This window comes from Microcaecilia unicolor, chromosome 5, assembly GCF_901765095.1.
Source record: "Microcaecilia unicolor chromosome 5, aMicUni1.1, whole genome shotgun sequence".
Taxonomy (NCBI): domain Eukaryota; kingdom Metazoa; phylum Chordata; class Amphibia; order Gymnophiona; family Siphonopidae; genus Microcaecilia; species Microcaecilia unicolor.
In genome coordinates, this window is record NC_044035.1 from 196,135,576 (window position 1) to 196,155,942 (window position 20,367).

The 20,367-nt window shown below is 41.7% G+C and overlaps 1 protein-coding gene across 1 annotated transcript in view; it reads right to left on the reverse strand.

Moving 5' to 3' along the window:
* Positions 1-20,367, reverse strand: part of ZDHHC1 (zinc finger DHHC-type containing 1) — a 433,998-nt gene that overhangs the window by 327,902 nt on the left and 85,729 nt on the right. The window contains exons 4-5 of the mRNA XM_030203691.1: positions 19,691-19,792; positions 890-1,014 (exon numbers count right to left, since the gene is read on the reverse strand). Of these exons, the coding sequence (XP_030059551.1) occupies positions 890-1,014; positions 19,691-19,792 (227 nt within the window). The remainder of the gene's footprint in view (positions 1-889; positions 1,015-19,690; positions 19,793-20,367) is intronic.

A 20,367-nucleotide genomic window follows, 5' to 3' on the forward strand; every position in this document is an offset into this window, starting at 1 on the left:
GTGCCACCAGGTTTGCACTTGCTCAAGAAGAGCCCTCAACCCCAGGTACTCAACAAAACCTAAAAATTAGGCTTGGAGACCTAGCCAGAGCTGCTGCTGTGTGTGACCACTACCTGCTGAGATAGAGAACATACTGAGGAGTTTCCGGCAGCACATGACCACATATAGGGAGGCAAAAGGATTGCTCTCTATCTCCACCTGCTGGTAGATGGACACAACCCACCAGTCTATGGATTGATCAGCATGATGATATGGAAATGGCATTACATACCCCACGTCAGACAGCTTAGTCTTACTCAAAGAACAGACACTTGTCATAAAGATGCTTCACTCACAGAAGGGAATTTTAACCTCCACTATTTGCAGTACTGGGGGGGGGGGGGATTCGGAACTGCCAAGTGTCACCTAGCTCCCGATATACCTTTAAGCTTAATTACACAGAGAGCTAAATCTGATCATCATTAACCCCCCTGCTCTACTGAAACCCAGATATCATCTGGGAGAGGAGCTGGAATACAGTACTAACAAGGAGCTAACCAGTTCATCAACCATCCGCTTGGAGACAAAAAATACTGAACACTGTGTGTCTGCATGATACCCTTAAAGTGTGACTCACAAGAAACTTCACTTTCTATTTATGTCTCTATTCCCAGTAGTCTGAACAGGTCTGGTATGGACATGAAGTGCTTTTGAATATTAACCTGTATGTGTCTGCTCATTTAAGTACTCACAAAAATTAAGAAAGCAAAAAAATTAAGTAGTCAAATGTGACAGCAATGTCATGAAATGCTGCATAACAATGGTGAAGTAAATAGGTGAGGCAAGTAATAGCGAAGGACAATATCAGGGTGAAAGGGTTGGGGGGAGGTGATTTTGAGTGTGAGGTTACCTTCAAAATGCTGGTTTGTTCGTAACATCATTGGATTAACGAAGAATTCAACAAAGACATAAAATGCAATGATGACGACACATAATGTTCCCAGAAGAGCAGAGATGACACTGTTCAGGAAAAACCTATATAAAAAGAAATGTTATTTTCTTTAGTAAAATGTTATTTTAAGATGTATAGGTTTATCTTATAGGTAAGGATTCCTGTGTCTACAAATGAGTGGGAATCTGATACAACTAGAAACAAAAATATAGTGCCTTGCAAAGGTTTTCATACTAATGTACATTTTTCATATTCTACCAAATAAAAAAAATTACTCCTGGGAGAATTCTGTGTAATGTAGAGTTTGCATATAATACTCCAACTATGTAGAATTCTGTGCAGGCTGGATCAGCAGCAGCAGGTGATCACGCCAGGGGTGGCTTGCTCTTACTGCATCATTCCTTGCAGTGAATGGCTGCTTGTTCGGCTGTCACCTTCTCCTCTGCTGTCCTGGGCCCAACTGTTCATTTGAACAGTGCAAAATGCCATACATTTTCAAAAGCACAGTCATACATGGCAAAATGCCATACATGGTTCAAAAGCACAGTCAGTCTCAGGAAGAAAGAGCAATGCATGGAGGGGCTCATGAGCAACATTTGCAATAAATTCCTGCTGGCAGTGGAGCTGGTGGCAGAGCTTCATATTATAGAATTAGAGCATGTGCATAGATCCCTGGGTCCTAAGTCTGTGAACAGCCCAAGAGAATTTTTTTTTTAAGGCTCCTAGTCAAAGAGCAGATTTTACTAGCAGTGCACAAAGCGGGCCATACTTTATGTGATGGTGCTAAGTTGGAGATCTTTGCTGATATCTCTGCTCAAACACTGTGCAAACATTGAAAGTTTAGTGCCTCATTAAGCATAGTATTCGATATCAGTGGCACTATCCCTTTGGTCTTTCCTTTGCTTTGCATAACCAGTTTCACAAGGTGACAACACCCAGGGAGGTACAACATTTGTTGCAAGAGGCTAAACTATGGAAAGTCACGATGGATCAAGCACAAGAGCCTACTCTATCCTGAACAAATCAACGGAGACAAAGATGGAAATGGGAAGAATAAAAGAGCCATCGACTACAGCGCAACTTGGACACGGATGAAGTTTAGGCACAGCAACCTCATTGACTCCTCAGTATGTGAAGTGGGGCATGAGATTGTTAGTAAACTGTCACTCGTTTTTTTTTTTATCTACTAGCTTCTTGAAGCGGGTACAAATATAATGTACTGTATATCCTATGAAACTGTTTTATAGAAGCATGTTTAATCTTTATTTACTGTTAGCAGCCATTTTGTTGACTGTTATTGTTGCACTTTAATGCATGGACATTTTGTCTATGTGATATACTTGAACTATTCATAATCAAGGTGAAAGAGGGTTTGGGGAAGGGGTGTCTTTCTCCCTCCATTGGCCCACATAGAGATGAGCTGCTTATTACCTATAGGACAGGTGGAGGGGTGTGTCGCAGCCTGGGTTATAGGAGGGGAAGGTCATAGTGTTATTATTGAAAAGGGATGAATAAGCTAGGTCACTTATGTTGCACAGTCTACTATATTTATCATAAGGTTAGCTGGGGCTATGATATGCAATTTGAATTGAAAGAAGAAAACTTAAACCCAGGCAAAATAACTAAGGAAAATAAAGGGTTTGAAAAAGGCCCAAATAAAAAAGCCAGCAGAAAAAAAGAGAAAAAAATAGCCAAAGGGCACTGAAAAGCTCTCAAGACCGGGTGAGTGAGGAAAGGACAAAAAAAAGAACACCTTCTCCTCATGCAGAAAAAAGAGAACTGAGGAGACAGCGTTCGTGCGACAGGCAGAAAAGCACTCACACATGCACTGTGGAGACACGCTCACTCTCCACAAAGCTTTATTTTTAGCTTTCGCAAAATGCCGGACCAGGCAACGCTGATCGGCTTCACCCACTTGTGAGAATATGAAGCCTGCTTGTCCTCAGAGAAACGACAGCTACTTTTTAAAGGAGGAAGACTGACTTCAGATGGTAGCTGGTTTCATACAGGAAACTCACTCACTTCAGGCTCATGAGAGACTCCTAATAAATTATTTAAAAAAAAAAATTAAAAAAAGATACACTCATGCTTTCCTGGCTTCCAATAAAACTAAAACGAAGACTAATGGAGTGAGTGTACTATTTGAGTAGACTATTTCCCCTGAGGTTCAAGAAGAATGGTTGGTATATTTTGCTTAAAGCCCAGTTGGATTGAGAACTTTATACATTTATTAATAATGAGGAACAGGATGATTCTATGAATAGCTTAACAAGTTAACTCAGAAGAAAGTGGAAGGCCATCTAATTATAGGAAACAACTTCAACCTAACCCTTGATATTAACAGACAACTCTGCCTCCAAAGTGAGATAAGAAACTTGACAGGCAAAAGCTAACACACTTGTTAAAAGGCTGGGATCTGATTAATATTTGGAGGTACTATCACTCCAACTCTAGAGACTATACAGGTCTTTATCTGCCATCATTTACTATGTTATGTTACCTTCTATTTACTCCAGGATAGACTTATGATTGGTGGGTCAGGATGTGATACTGCTGGTGAAGGCTACCAGTATTGAACCTTTCACCTGGTTGGATCATGCGCCCATACATATGGCTCTAGCTTGTCAGGAGGCGAATCAGCCAGAGATATTGGAGACACTATTCTAGACAAAAAAGAATGTGGAACACTTGGAGAAAGAAATTAAAGAATATATTTTAATGACCGTGAGGAAATTACCCCACTGATATTTTGGGAGGGTTTGAAGGTGGTAATATGGGGGAAAATAACTGCTCTGGGAGCACACAGGAATAAGGAGAGAAAGAAAGCTCAGGAGACATCAAGAACTCAACCGGGGTTGGAACAGATATGCAAGGAGGGCAGAGGTACCAGAACAATATTCCCATAAATACACACTATATGTCATGCTTTGCAGGAGCTAGAGTTAGAGGAGACTAATGAAAAACTGCAGAGGCCACAGCAAACATATTTTGAGATGAGTAATCAGGCAGGTAAACTTCAGGCCCATAAATTGAAAAACCAAAAGAAAAGAGGCACAACAAAGCTGCAGAAGTTGTGATTTGTTTCTTTTTCTATAATGCTCTGATATATATTGAAGGGCAAAATATCAAGACCTTAATAAACTAAACTAATACAGGGAACAAATAGTAACATAGTAACATAGTAGATGACGGCAGAAAAAAGACCTGCATAGTCCATCCAATCTGCCCAACAAGACAACTCGTGTGCTACTTTTTGTGTATACCCTACTTTGATTTGTACCTGGGCTCTTCAGGGCACAGACCGTATAAGTCTGCCCAGCACTATCCCCGCCTCCCAACCACCGGCTCTGGCACAGACCGTATAAGTCTGCCCAGCACTATCCCTGCCTCCCACCACCGGCTCTGGCACAGACCGTATAAGTCTGCCCAGCACTATCCCTGCCTCCCAACCTCCAGTCCTGCCTCCCACCACCGGCTCTGAGAGGGCAGAGAGACTGATTCCTAAACACCAGTGAACTGAAATCCTTGTACTAAGCTAACAAGGTCAGTTCCGCAGCAACACTGAGGCCTAACTGAAAGACTGTGAGCAGTATACAGAGTCAAGACCTTGGACTTTATTCCTGGACTGAGATAAGACTCGCAGGGAAATTCTGCTAGAGTCTGAACGGTGGAATCCAATTCTTCATTCTCTGAAAGTCTGCAAAACGGACTGCAGAGTGAGATAACAGGATTTTGTACCTACAGTCAGGGTTTAGTTAGTCTAGGCTTTTATCTGTAAAAGACTGGTTCATCTTTGGATTTTTGGTCTGTAGTGAATTACTAGCTGCTAAGTGTTTATTTTGCACAATTATTTGTTGTAATCTCTCATACAGAATTATTTAGCTGATCAGATTTCTATATATATATACTAGTAAAAAAAGGCCCGTTTCTGTTACAAATGAAACGGGCGCTAGCAAGGTTCCCCCCCCCCCACCTTTGCCCATCACCCGACCCCCCTACCCCGGCGCATCACCAAGCCCCTCCCCCGCACCTTCATGGACCCCTCGCTACCCACAACCGCGAATCTTAACAGTGGCCGGCCCCTGCTGCTTTTCCTTTTGAGCAGCAGCTGCAGGAGCCGGTAGATAAAGAGAAGAAAAAAAAACTCTGTCGCAAAACGCACCTCCGTAGAGAAGCATCTCAGATTGGCAGACGTCTCTGCAGGCGCTCCTCCTCTCCCCTCTGATGTCTGTGCGATCCTCCGGGGTCTCCCTGCAGGGGCAGTGACATTGAGGGTAGAAGAGGAGGAGCGGCTGCAGAGACGTCTGCCAATCTGAGATGGTTCTCTAAGGAGGTGCGTTGTAGGAGATTTTTTTGTTGTTGTTGTCTTTATGTACTGGCTGCTGCTGCTGAATAAGAGAAGCAGCAGCGGCAAGACAGAGTTTCTATTAGCGGTTGTGGGTGGCGAGGCGGTCGATTGGGGGGGAGGGGCTTGGTTTTGTGGCAGGAGGAGGGGTCGGGTGATGCCGTGAGGAGGGAAGGGGGTAGGGGCGGGGCTTCGTGATGTTGCATCGCGCGGGGGTTGTTCAGCTGAAGGGGGGGGGCAGTTAGAGGTCTCTCGCAGGCACCCCCCTGCCCTTCATTATGGAAGGTTTTTTTTTTTAATTTTTGTTACACTTGTACCCCGCAGTGTCCCACTCATAGCAGGCTGGTACTTATTTTTACCTGGGGCAATGGAGGGTGTGTAGCGATTCCTAGTCAGGGGGAGGAGTACTCCTCCCCCTGCCTGATTCGTTGTTTGTTGGAGGGGGTTGCAGTCCCTTCACTCTCTGTGTTCCGCCCTCGACATCATGACATTTGACGCAAGGGCGGGGCATAGAGACAGTGATTTGGAAGGCTTCACCACCATGAACTAACAAACTGCTTAGGGATGACTTCTGCAGGTTGTCTTCAGAACGTTGAGATAGCATTTTATGTCCAGATGGGGCGTGGCTTGAGGCGTGGCTGAGGGCGGGTCTATGAGTTAGGGTGAGTGGTCCTGATAGCCTAGCCTAAGAAGACTACAGGAGTTCAGTGCTTCACTGCCTTGCAGTGAGCTTCAGAATGTTCGAGATGGGATTTATTTATATATATATATATATATATATATATATATATATATATATATATATATATCTTGGTGATAAACTATTTTTATTTATTTATTTATTTGTAGCATTTGTATCCCACATTTTCCCACCTATTTGCAGGCTCAATGTGGCTTACATTGTTCCGTAATGGTGAATACCAATTCCGGAAAAGAGAAATACATAGTTAAAGGTATGGAGACAGAGAGGATTAGGTATTCATTATATAACAGCAAATAAGAGATATTTGATTGATCTTCTATTGTGAAACATTTGTTTGGACAGTCAGTAATATTTAGCTTCAAATCATAAACAAAATTAGTATAGACAATTAAGGAATAAAAGTTGCGTGTTGTGTGGATCCAAGTGTAAATTTGCTTAGTTGACATTTAGGATGGATTAGTGTGGTATGCTTTCTTGAATAGGTTGGTTTTCAATAGTTTACAGAAATTAATTATGTCGTGGGTTGTTTTTATATATTTTGGTAATTCATTCCATATTTGTATTCCTATATAGGAGAAACTGGATGCATATGTTAATTTATATTTTAATCCCCTACAGTTGGGATAATGGAGATTCAGGAACGTACGTGATAAACTAGTAGAGTTCCTGGTTGGTAGACACATGAGGTCTAACATATATCCCAGAGCTTCACTGTGTATGATCTTATGAACCAGGGTGCAGACCTTGAACACAATGCGTTCTCTTAGTGGAAGCCAATGTAGTTTCTCTCTTAGGGGTCCTGCTCTTTCATATTTCATTTTGCCAAATATAAGTCTAGCTGCCGTGTTTTGTGCAGTTTGGAGTTTTTTAATAATTTGTTCTTTGCAACCAGCATATATTGCATTGCAGTAGTTTAGTTGGCTTAATACCAATGATTGTACCAGTCTACAGAATGTTTCTCTTGGGAAGAACGGTTTTATTCTTTTGAGTTTCCACATTGAGTAAAACATCTTCCTTGTTGTGTTTTTCACATGGTCTTCCAGTGTAAGGTATCAGTCGATAATGACCCCCAGAATTTTCAGGCTCTCCGAGACGGGATGGGTAAAGTTTGGGGTACTTAGAATGGTAGGTTTATACTTGTATTGTGATGAGAGGGTGAGACACTGTGTTTTGTTTGCAGTGAGTTTTAATTGGAAAGCGTCCGCCGATGAGTTCATAATCTGGAAGCTGTAATTGATTTCTTTAGTAATTTCTGTTAGGTCATGTTTAAACGGGATATAGATCGTGACATCATCGGCCTAGATAAAAGGATTGAGCCCTTGATTGGACAGAGTTTTGGCTAGTGGTGTCATCATTAGGTTGAAAAGGGTCGGTGAGAGTGGTGAACCTTGAGGTACTCCACATTCCAGTTTCCAAGGTGGTGATATAATCAAATTAGATATTACTTGGTATGTTCTTTCTTTTAGGAAGCCTTTGATCTAATTAAGTACGTTTCCTGCAATTCCGAAATATTCTAAAATGTTTAATAGTATTTTGTGGTTGACTGGACATATCGAATTGCAGGAGACGTATACTGTTTCCAGCTGCAATTGCTTGCTTAAATTTGGTTAGGAGGGTGATTAGTACAGTTTCTGTGCTGTGGTTGGATCGAAATCCTGATTGTGCTTCATGTAATATTGAGAACTTGTATAAGTAATCGGTAAGTTGCTTGGTTACCATACTTTCCATTAATTTGACTGCTATAGGGATGGATGCTACTGGGCGATAGTTGGTTATATCACTAGCTTTTTTTCTTTATGTCCTTGGGGATTGGTGTAAGTAATATATTTCCTTTATCGTTAGGGAAGAATCCATGTTGTAACATGTGATTTAAGTGATTCGTAAGGTCTGTTATGAAGCGTTGTGGGACGAATTTTATTAGGTTGTTGGGGCATGTGTCAAGCTTGCAATGGGATTTAGCAAACTTGATCGCTTGCCAGACTGATTCATTAGTAAGGAGATCGAAATCTGACCAGATTCTGTCAGCCGGATATTCTTCTGGAACAGGATCTAAACAATCGAAGAACATTTCGTGGTCAGTACAAGTTTATTTTTGTAACTTGCTTTGCAATTTGCCACATATCATTTTTTAATATTTATAATAAATAATAATTTATTCCATCTGTGGCATTATTCCTTTTATTGGTACAGCTAGTTAGCAGAACCAAGGGCCAATTACATATTGTCATATCCCTGAGCAAACGAGTCCAGAATAATCACGTTTGTGTGTGATTATCTAATATAAAAGTACCTACAGTGCTATATGTCCTCAGCATGCCCCTGATGCAGGCAGTTTGTTGCCAAAACGTGTTGGGTTTTTTAATAGCATGAAAGCGCTTGTATAGTCCTTTTCTACTGAAAGTTGCTTTTAATAAACTTCAACTGACTTTTCAGCTACTGGCTGATGTCACAGCCATGGCCATGCCCCAGGGTACAAATTCACCTTTCCTTTCAGTGGTCAGACTCCATGGCTTCCCTGGACTGCCTCCTCTGCTGCCAGATTTCCTGTGTTCCAAGCCTCACTCTGATGGCCCAGCATTCTAGCCTCATCCCAGGGACTATTCAAGTCTCCCTCTGGTGTTTCAGTCTGTTCCTGGTGCCACCTTGTGTGATCCAAGCCTCATTCCATGAGGGCCCTTATAAGGAAGCATGGGACACATGCATTGCCTTCGCAACGTTTACACTTCTGCTGCGAGTTGCTGGGCCCCAGCTCTGTTCTCAAGTTCCAGTGCACAGCTCTGTTCCCGAGTTCTAGTACGCAGCTCCGTTCCCGAGTTCCAGCCCGCAGCTCCGTTCCTGGAGTTCCAGCCCGCAGCTCTGTTCCTGGAGTTCCAGCCCGCAGCTCTGTCCCTGAGGTCCAGCCCGCAGCTCTTTCCCTGAGGTCCAGCCCGCAACTATGTCCCTGAGGTCCAGTCCGCAGCTCTGTCCCTGAGGTCCAGTCTCCTGATTTCCAGCCTTCGTCTCTGTGGTTCATCTGCCGGATATTCAGTATCCAATCCAATCTGGAGGTGAGTGTCTGCCGTCCTTGAAATTCTCCTACCTCCAGGGTTCAGCACCGACGACGGCCCAAGGTTCTCACTATTGGGACAGACACCCAGAACCCTAAAAGCTGGTTCTCTTGACTGCTTTTTTCTTGTTCCATAAATTGAAAAAAACAAGCTACTAGGAATGTTATTACATCTATTAAAGACAATACGAGACAGAGATAGAGATCATATTACAAAAACCTTATTGCAGTTTTATAAGTTCCTCTATATACCAGAGGCACCGGTGTCCCTAGACTCTATTAATCAGTATTTAGTTGATGCCAGGGGAGGCAGATCAATTATCTCATCCCATCACTGAGGAAGAAACCTTGTGAGCTATTTAAAAAAAGCCTACCACTCAGTAAGGTTCCAGGTTTAAGCAGCTTTACTGAGAAATTCTATAAGTGTTCTCAGCAATAATTGGTGGAAGCCTTAATGAAAGTATTCAACGTCTTAAGAGGACTGGGCTCCCCTGCCACATTCATGGAGATTGGCAGGGGTGACTGTTATATTGAAGCCCAGAAAGACCTGCCTCATTGTGGATCTTATAGGCCCGTCTCCCTATTGGGTGTTGACCATAAAATTTGTACTAAAATATTGGCAAAACAGCTACAGAACTGTATGCCCCAGCTAGTGCTGAATGATCAGGTGGGTTTTGTTGTCAGTCATCAGACTTGTGATCATGTCTGTTTGGGTCTTGCAGCTGAATGGAACAGACATGGAAAAGACCTCAAGCGTGGTATACTGGCCCTATTTGATGAGGATCTTAGAAATGTTTGGTATGAAAGGCCAATACTTAAGTTGGATAAAAACTCTTTCTGTGCAACTTCTAGTAAGTGCAAAAATTGCCAAGATGGCGCTGTGAATAGATGCACCTGTGTTTGCTCCTGGAGGCTGCTGTGTTTGTGAGTTTCTCTCGGTGCCTCTGTAGCCTCGTTAACCATGGGGAAGAGAAGGGGGAAGATAAAGGAATTTCCCTCGGTACCTGTGACCTCCTCGACGTTGAAACGAACAACCCTGCAATTTCCCAGGCAGCAACCAGGTCCTCAGGGAACTTAGACCCCCACTGCAGCTCTCGGCCCTTCGGAGTCAATTGAGAGTGGAAACGGGGCTTCCTTGAGCCCTGTGGAGCGAATTGCACCTCCCCATCCTGGAAGAGAGTTGCTGGTTGTTCAAACAGAGACAGACGCCGAAGTGGCTCAGCTGGTCCTGTCTGAGGGTGTGACTGCAGCAACGGAGTTAGATTCTCAACTTCGGGAAACATTACTACAACAGGCTTCAAAGGTATTGCCTCAAGCTATTGTTTCCAAGTTAGCTCGGGCTGATAGTCTATCTCAATCTCCTCCTGTGGCTAGTGGAGTGATTAGACCAGCAATTGTGATGCTAGAGTCACTATGGAATATGGTTTACAATATCCAAACCTCTATGCAAACTACTTTAAAGCAGAATTCTTCTGATATTGAAGTTCTTTCTGAGGCTGCCCTGCTTCAAGCACAAGTGACTGCACAGCAAACCCAGAAATGGGAACGTGTGGATATCAAAATTCAAGAAATGGGATCTATAGAAACAGCTTTAGTTAAAGACAATAATTTCCTACATAAACGACTTGAATACCTTGAAAATCAGACTAAAAGACTTAACCTTAGGTTTCTTAATTTTCCCAAATCGCCGTTAATTTCTCCTTTGGAAATGGTCAAAAAATATTTGGTGGACATCCTGGGAATGGACAAGGACTCACTCCCTCCCATTACATGGGCTTATTACATCGGGAGTACTGGAGTGGAGGTGGGAACCCCCCCCCCCCCCCCCCCCGTAATAGGGGAGGGAATGAGTCTTACCTCATTCCTAGAAAGCTCATTAGAAATAGTTACTCAGAGGTTAACTCTGCTTGCCACTTTTGCGTTGGAGCCTGATAGGAATGCCGTACTACGGCTTTCGTTGAGACACTTAGAAAATCTGTTTTTGGGCTCAAAGGTCCGTATCTTTCCAGATCTCTCACGCCCTACATAGATGAGACGAAGGGCCTTTTTGGAACTTCGCCCCAGGGTGGTGGCATTGGGAGCAAATTTTGTTTTGCGATTTCCTTGTTTTTGTAATGTGATGCTTGAGGGTAAACATTTTCAGTTTGTAGATCCAAAACAGTTGAAAGAGTTTATTGATGCAAGAGTTGATGTGAATATAGCAAACCTTCCCTAATTTAGCAGGCTGGGGTCTGAACCAGAGGAAGCATCTATTGATTATTAATTTTTGTATTTCTTTTTCTTTTTTTAATTTCCTTAATCTTGGAATCAAATTTCTTCAACTTGTGGACAAATGGGCTGTAAAGATATATACTTATCATTTTTGTTTCCTAATGTTAAATAATGCCGATTGTATATTCACTTTAAGTGGTGATATATTGGAAAATTTAAATAATTAAATAAAAAAAATAAAAAAAAAAGTAAGTGCAAAAATTAATGTGACTTACACAGAACGCTTTGCCCCACCATTATTTGCTTTCACAATGGAACTACTGGCACAGAAGGCGAGAAACAACAGCAAGACATTAAAGGAATTACATGGGAGGGTAGACAGCATAAACTACTACTATTTGCAGATGACATCCTACTCACTCTCACAGATCGCCAGTGCTCCTTTGCAAAACAGTAGTAAAGGCCTTGAGGGACTATTGGTAAGTTTAGAACAAGACTGAAGCATCAATACCCCTTTGGTTGGGCACCCAAAAGTTTACTGTGCCTGGGGGTACAGTTGACAGCGGTCAACAAGTCCCTTTATGATCTAAGTGTCATTGTGGATAATACACTGAAATCTTCTACCCAGTGTGTTGCAGTGGCCCAAAAGCAAACAGAATGTTAGGAATTATTAGGAAATGGATAGAAAATCAGACAAGGAATATTATAATGCCTGTGTGCCACTTCATGGTCCGACCATACCTTGAGTATTGTATGCAATTCTAGTTGCCATATCTTAAAGATATAGCAGAATTAGAAAAGGTTCAAAGAAGGGTGACCAAAATGATTAAGGGATTGGCCAGATCACAACTACCTGGCAAGATCCCAAAAAAGTACAAAACATTTTATACTGCTTATCCCAGAAATAGAGGATTTTCCCCAAGTCCAATTTAATAATGGTACAAAGACTGGGGGGACACTCAAGGAAGTTACATGACACTACTTTTAAAACAAACATGAGGAAATATTTTTTCACTCAACGAATAGTTAAGCTCGGGAACTGGTTGCCAGAGGATGTGGTTAACAGCGGTTAGTGTATCTGGGTTTAAAAATTGTTTGGACAAGTTCCTGAAGGAAAAGTCCATAGTCTGCTATTGAGACAGACAAAAGGAAAGCCACTGTTTGTCCCTGGGATCAGTAGCATGAATCTTGCTAATATATGGAATTTTGTCAGTTATGTATGATCTGAACTGGCCACTGTTGGAAGCAGGATACTGGGCTAGATGGACCAGTATGGCTTTCTTATGATGAATTGGAGAAGTAGGGGAATTAAACTGTGCCCTGGTTGAGGAGTGTGCATATGGTCAAGATGGTAGTCCTTATACTGGTTTATGGCCTTGCCCATCTCCTCGTCAGAACAATTCTTTTATACATTTCATCGTAGAGTTTTTCAGTTAATTTGGAAGCGGAAGCCCCCTAGAGTAGCTAGGAGCACACTTTTTCAACTTAAGACAAAAGGGGATGTTGTCAATTTCAAACTTCAGATTATACTATAGAGGGGTCCAGTTAAAAATCCTTTTGAATTGGCAATGGGATTCAGCTGAAAGTTGGGTCCATCTAGAGCAATCAATTATGGGGGAAGCCACTCTGTGGGCCCTACCATGGCTGCCAATGTCTGAGCTGAGATTCTCCAACGAATAGATAATCCCTTTACGAATTTGACATTAAAGCTATGGTACAAACTTCGGAGCACTATGTTGAGAGGGCATACCTACTTTCAGATTACATCTATACAGAATGAGGTAAGTTTTGTTCCTGGGAACTTGGACACCATATATAGATTATGGGAATCACAGGGTCTTAGCACTTTGGGCCAACTGGTGGAAGAGAGCTAGGCAGTTGATTACAAGGAACTGAGGGAAGACAATGGGCTTGAATAGAGGGAGTTTTTTCAATATTGACAAAACTGATTTTGTTAGGCTTAAAGCATGACAGGAACAGCAACACGAGGAGACTAACTGAAAAAGCTATGAATGGAATGGGAGTGGACAGGGGATTTCTAGATTCTACCAAGCATTATTACTGCAAGAAACTTGACCCATAAAATATATTGCAGTATAGGAGGGGCTTTTGAAGCATACTTTTGAACATAAAGAGTGGGGAAAATTTTATCAAAAATTGTTGGTGTCTTTATCAATGGTATTATACACCCGTACTATTATACTGTATATATGGCACAATTAGTGACCTTTGCTTGTGATCATGTGGCAAAAGAGTCACCTTCCTACATATCTGGTGGACTTGTACAGAGTTTCTGGCATACTATTTTTGAATTGGTTACTGATATTATGGGTACACCAGTGTCCAAAACTTTAGCTTATAGTTTGCTCAACATTAGTCCACAGGGTCTTCTAGCCAGATTCAGACACTGGTGGTTAATATGACCACAGCAAGTCACCTGGTGCTAGCTTCGGCATGGAAGAAATCTAAAGTGACAACCATTCACACCAAGTTATCACAAAAACTGACCAAACTCACAGCCATGAGAAGGAATAGATTTTTTACCTTCACAAAAACTTGGGACCTGAATAGCAAGCGGAAGGATAAAATAGAAGGTTCACCTGTGTGCTCTTGTCTTGTCCTCGGGTAGCTATCCCTCTTTTGTAAAGAGCTTACCCATAGCTGGACCAGGTTCTGTGATCCTGTAAGATCTATACTGTGGTGGGGAGGGAGGGTACTGGAGACTTTTGGGGTTTTAGAGTTGTACTGAAGAGTCATGGTACATATTTAGAATGTTGGATTTATTTTATGTTACTGCTCTCAATTTCTAATAAAAATAACATAAAAAAATAATAAGAGACCAAAAAGTCTTAACTGCATTAGTCTTGAAATGCATTGTCACAGAAAACCTAATTAACTGTTTCAAAAATCTGTATTACCAAGATCCATTGTAAGTTAAGTAGAGTCCAACTGTGTCCATTCATAGTAACTGTACTGATTTGAATACCTCAGAAAAAAGAATCAAGCTGTTTCTGTTCTATGGGATGAGTTGAAGCAAGGTCTAACTATGCTGAACCTGTGCTCAAATGCTGAATCTGTCAAAAGAACTCTAGGATAAAGTTATTCAAACGGTACAGATTTGAGGAAGGCTATAAAAAATATTCAGCGTTTGAATAAAGAAATAGTTGGGCACCACTGAAACGCTGCCACAATCAGAGGCTGACTCTCCAAATTCAATAGCCACAGGTTAAAGAAACTGCTGCTGAGGAAGGTCATGGTGAGGCCTAAGATTACTTTCAAAGAACTACACAAGTCTATGGGCTAAGGCTGGAGAAAACGTTGACTGTTCAACAATTTCAAGATTACCCCATAAATCCTACTACACATACTTGAATACTTTGGCATCGGAGGCAATGTCCTAAACTGGTTCAAGGGGTTCCTAACCCTGCGCTCCTACCAGGTTACATCAAATTCAACTACGTCTGCAGCATGGACACCAGAATGTGGAGTACCACAAGGATCACCCCTATCACCAACCATTTTCAACCTAATGATGATTCCTTTGGCAAAACTTTTATCAAGCCATAACCTCAACCCATATATATACGCCGACGATGTAACAATATATATCCCTTTCAAACAAGGCATTAAAGAAATCTTCAACGAAATCAACCAAAGCTTACACATCATGAACACCTGGGCAGATGCATTTCGATTGAAACTCAATGCAGTAACAACTCAATGTCTGATACTCACCTCCCAATACAACAAGAATTAATTCACCGCTATAAACACACCAAAACTAAATCTTCCTATTTCAGATACTTTAAAAATCCTTGGAGTCACTGTTGACCGCCACCTAACACTCGAAACTCACGCAAACAACACAACCAAAAAGATGTTCTACAGCATGTGGAAACTGAAAAGAATAAGACCATTCTTCCCAAGATCCGTCTTCTGCAGCCTAGTGCAATCACTCGTACTCAGCCATCTGGATTACTGCAACTCACTGTACGCAGGTTGTAAAGAGCAAATACTGAGGAAACTTCAAACAGCTCAGAACACAGCTGCCAGACTCATCTTCGGGAAACCAAAATACGAAAGTGTGAAACCCTTACGAGGGAAGCTACACTGGCTCCCACTCAAGGAACGAATCACTTTTAAATTATGCACACTAGTTCACAAAATTATTCACGGTGAAACCCCAACCTACATGTCTGACTTAATAGACTTACCACCCAGAAACGCTAAAAGATCATCCCGAACTTTCCTTAACCTTCACTTCCCAAATTGCAAAGGCATAAAATACAAAGTGCTACATGCATCAATCTTCTCTTATATGAGCACGCAATTCTGGAATAAACTACCACGTAACCTGAGGACGACTTACGAGCTGACCGACTTCCGCAAGTCATTGAAGACTTATCTCTTCGAAAAAATCTATCGAAAGGATTAAAACACACTGTTAGTACTGCATCAATACATACTCATTTATACTCTCATCCCCCGAAATGAAATTCTTTTTTTTTTTTTTTTTTATTTGTATCTTTATTAATAAATTCAATTTTCACAACAAAGTGTAAATATGCAATCGGCATTATTCTACAAATGAAATTCAAAATACAATTGAATAATTAAAAGAAAAATATAAGTGCCTATTTGTCCACAAACTAAGAAATTTGGTACCAAGATAAAAGAATTAAAAAAGAAATTAAAGCATATTAGCGGCTGCTGCCTCGGGTTATCGACCCAAGCCTGCTTGTTAGGGTGGGCATACTACATTCACATCGGCTCTAGCATCAAGAAATTCTTTAAACTGTTTTGGGTCTACAAACTGAAACTGTTTACCCTCAAGCAGTACATTACAAATACAAGGAAAACGTAATACAAAATTAACTCCCAATGCCAACGCTCTAGGGCGCTGCTCCAAAAAAGCCTTGCGCCTTATCTGTGTAGGCCTCGAGAGGTCTGGAAAAATTCGAACCTTTGAGCCCAGAAACAAATTTTCTAAGTGTCTTAAGGAAAGTCTTAAAACAGCATTGCGGTCAGGCTCCAGTGCAAAAGTGACCAGCATAGTTGACCTCTGTGTAATTATTTCCAATGAATTTTCCAGGAAGGAGGTAAGATTCATCCCATCCCCCACCACTAGGGGATTTCCGACAGTCCCCTTCGGATTCCAGATGTAATAGGCCCGAGTAATGGGAGGTAGTGAGTCTCTATCCATTCCGAGAATATCAACCATATATTTTTTTGCCATCTCGGTAGGAGAAATTAAAGGAGATTTGGGGAAATTTAGAAACCTAAGGTTAAGTTTCCTAACCTGGTTCTCCAGGTACTCCATTCGTTTATGCATAAAATTATTGTCTTTGACCAATGTAGTTTCCAAATTCCCCATTTCTTGAAGCTCAATATTCTCTTTATCTAATTTCAAGGTCTGCTGTGCAGTCACTTGCGCTTGGAGCAGCGCAGCTTCAGACAAAACTTTAATGTCACCAGTATGTTCTTTCAAAGTATTCTGCATAGAAACCTGAATGCTGTACACCATGTCCCACAGTGACTCAAGTGTCACTACTGCTGGTCTAACCACGCCACTTAAAGCTGGGAGAGATTGAGGTTGGGCTTTAGTTCGAGATAGTTTTAAAACAATATCTTGAGGTAATACCTGTGAGGCTGATTGAATTAACTGCTCTCGTTCATGAGCTCCATTCTCTATGGCTGCAGACCTTCCCTCAGACAGGTTCGGTTGAGCCCCTTCGGCTTCCGTCGCTGTTCGGGCTGCAAACACCTCTCTCCCAGGCTGAGGCGGAGCAATACGATCCACAGGGCTCAAGGAAGCCCCGTTAGGACTCTCAATCGGCGGCAAAGCATCGAGAGTTGCAGTAGGGGTCGAAGTGCCCCGAGGCCCCGATTGTTGCTTGGAGAATTGCAGGGTCGTCTGCTTCAACGTTGGGATGGTCTCTGGAACCGAGGGAAGTTCCCTGACCTTTCCCCTCCGCTTCCCCATCCAAAAAAACGAGGCGACAGAAGCACCAACGGAGCTGAAGACCGAAGCTTCCTCGAGAGCAACTTCAGGTGCGTCCGTTTAAACCGCCATCTTGGCACCGTCTATCCCCCGAAATGAAATTCTAACACACTCAAACCTTAATCTACAGGTAAAAATGTTATAATTTAGCTATTGTTCTGTAATCCTATTAGTATCCGTTGTTTCTTCACTATTCCATTGTTCTGTTCCATTGTTCTATTCCCCTTGCGATACGTAGACTTCAGTTTTGGAGGCCGTACCTTGCGAAGGATGTAAAAAGAATTGAAGCGGTGCAAAGAAAAGCTTCGAGAATGGTATGGGATTTGCGTTACAAGATGTATGAGGAGAGACTTGATGACCTGAACATGTACACTCTGGAAGAAAGGAGAAACAGGGGTGATATGATACAGACGTTCAAATATTTGAAAAGTATTAATCCGCAAATGAACCTTTTCTGGAGGTGCGAAGGCGGTAGAACAAGAGGACATGAAATGAGATTGAAGGGGGGCAGACTCAAGAAAAATGTCAGGAAGTATTTTTTCACGGAGAGAGTAGTGGATGCTTGGAATGCCCTCCCGCGGGAGGTGGTGGAAATGAAAACGGTAACAGAATTCAAACACGCATGGGATAAACATAAAGGAATCCTGTTCAGAAGGATCCTAAGGAGCTTAGCCGAGATTGGGTGGCAGAGCCAGCCGGTGGTGGGAGGCGAGGATAGTGCTGGGCAGACTCATACGGTCTGTGCCAGAGCCAGTGGTGGGAGGCGGGGCTGGTGGTTGGGAGGCGGGGATAGCGCTGGGCAGACTTATACGGTCTGTGCCCTGAAGAGGACAGGTACAAATCAAAGTAGGGTATACACAAAAAGTATCACATATGAGTTTGTCTTGTTGGGCAGACTGGATGAACCATGCAGGTCTTTTTCTGCCGTCATTTCTATGTTACTATGTTACTCCTCACAATGTAACCATAATCAAGTTGTAACAAATTGTACTTCCATCAATACAATGTATTGTAAGCCACACTGAGCCCACAAATAGGTGGGAAAATGTGGGATACAAATGCAATAAAATAAAATAAAATAAATCTGGTCATACGGGACAATGGCAAGAAGGAAGCCAATGCTGAGAAAAGCAGAATGAAGTGCCACTTAGCATTTGCAAAGAAACACTTAGGGTACACTTAGGTGATTCTGTGGACTGATGAGACTGAAGGGGAACTTTTGAGTCTTGATGCTATAGAATGTGTGACATAAAATACACAGCACATCACCCATTCCTACAGTACAGCATGGTGGCAGCATTCTGTTGAAGTGATTCATTGCAGCAGAAGGGCTAAAGAGACTTGTAAAGATCAAGGTGGATGGTGTAAATCATAGGCAGGGCTTACAGGAAAACCTATTCAAGTTTGTCACACACCTGGGGACTAGGGAGAAGATTCACCTTTTAGCAGGACAATAACCCCAAGTACAAAGCAAAAGTATCAATGGAGAACTTTGACGAAATTAAACTGATTATCCTTGGGTCATCCAAAGTCCAGATCTGAATCCAATATAAACTGTGGCAAGACTTGAAGACTATAATCCACAAATGATCCCAGTCAACTTGAAAGATCTTAAGCTATTCTGCCATGAAATATGCACAAAATTGGAAGACACTAATCCCAAATGGCTTATTACTGTTATTTCTGCAAAAGCAGCTTCTGCTTAGTCAAGAGGTATGAAGACTAATGTAATCAAGATTCTTTGGCTTCTTATTCTTTTGAATATTTTTACAGTTGTTTTCACAATTAAACTGTACAGTATGCTAAATAAATTTCAGTACAACAAACTCCTACTTCTAATACTTTCTCAGTTGGTATGGTTTGTTTGGGTTTTTTTTTTTAGAAAGCAGAATGTGAAGAAGTACAAGACACTGCAGTTACCCAAAGTGTCACTAAATGGTAAAGTTAACCACTAAAGAAATGGATAAATATCCAATTAAGTCTAGCTACACAAACTGTATGCGATTAGCTTTTGGCTAGGCATCTGTGTGGCTTCACAGTTATCCAGTTACAACTGAGTATCACACTAACTGGTTAAATTGGGAAAAACCTATCCTAGCCCTTTGTCTGGTTAAATATTTGTATGGATAGATTTTTAGTCTGACCATTTGGTCCAAGGGGGACAACATTTAACAAGTCAGATTTAAGTAGTTAAAGGTTGATTTTAACCACACAAATCTTTTGAATAATAACAAAAAAGTGGCAGTGAAATATGTAGTGAATACTAAGAACTCCTGATTCTCAGGTGTTAGGTCAGCTCCTCTCCTACACATGATACATATACATCAGCAACAGAAGCAAGAAGTAAAATTAAACTTCTCATAATGTAGGCTTTTCTCCTAAGAATGAAGAGGTACTTTTTCCATAAATTTCAGGTTCAAGTGCAACTGCTCAGCCACAAATTACTAGCTTACCAGTAATTCCGACCTCCAACACAATTGTTCAGCCATTTACAGTGATGATCAAAATTTGAGACACACTTGTTGCAGGTGCTGCAGTGCTTTGATTTGGGGCTCCTATGACAATAAACAAAAGCATATGAAAGAATTCTGACACCTAAAATATTTATAAAACACTGCAGTGTGTGAGCTGTTTTAAAAAGCATTCCACTTGTAAGGAGAAATTAGACCTTACCTGCTAATTTGCTTTCCTTTAATCCCTCCGGACCGGCCCAGGATTGGACTGATGGGTTGTGCTCGCCTACCAGCAGGTGGAGACTGAGAAAAAAACTCTGACTCTAGAGAGCCAATAAGAGCCCTGGTCATGTGACCCTAGCCTCAGTATTTGAATAACAAAGCAGAAAGGAAAAGAAGAACCTATATTCTGTGCCATGAGGAATCCAAGCAGCCAGGAAGCACCAGATAAACGTGCTTACAACTACGGCTTAGCCGTGACAGAGGGCTCACCAACAACTCGTTTCAGAGCTGAGGTATGGCCAATTATGTACAGATTTTTGTATTTGTTTAAATTGTTCAACTTGCATAACATAAAACTATGAAATTCTTGAAACTGTTCAACTTGCATAACATAATGAAGTATATAACCATTTAACTTGGAGAACAGTATGCAAATCCTTTAACTGTCTAACTTG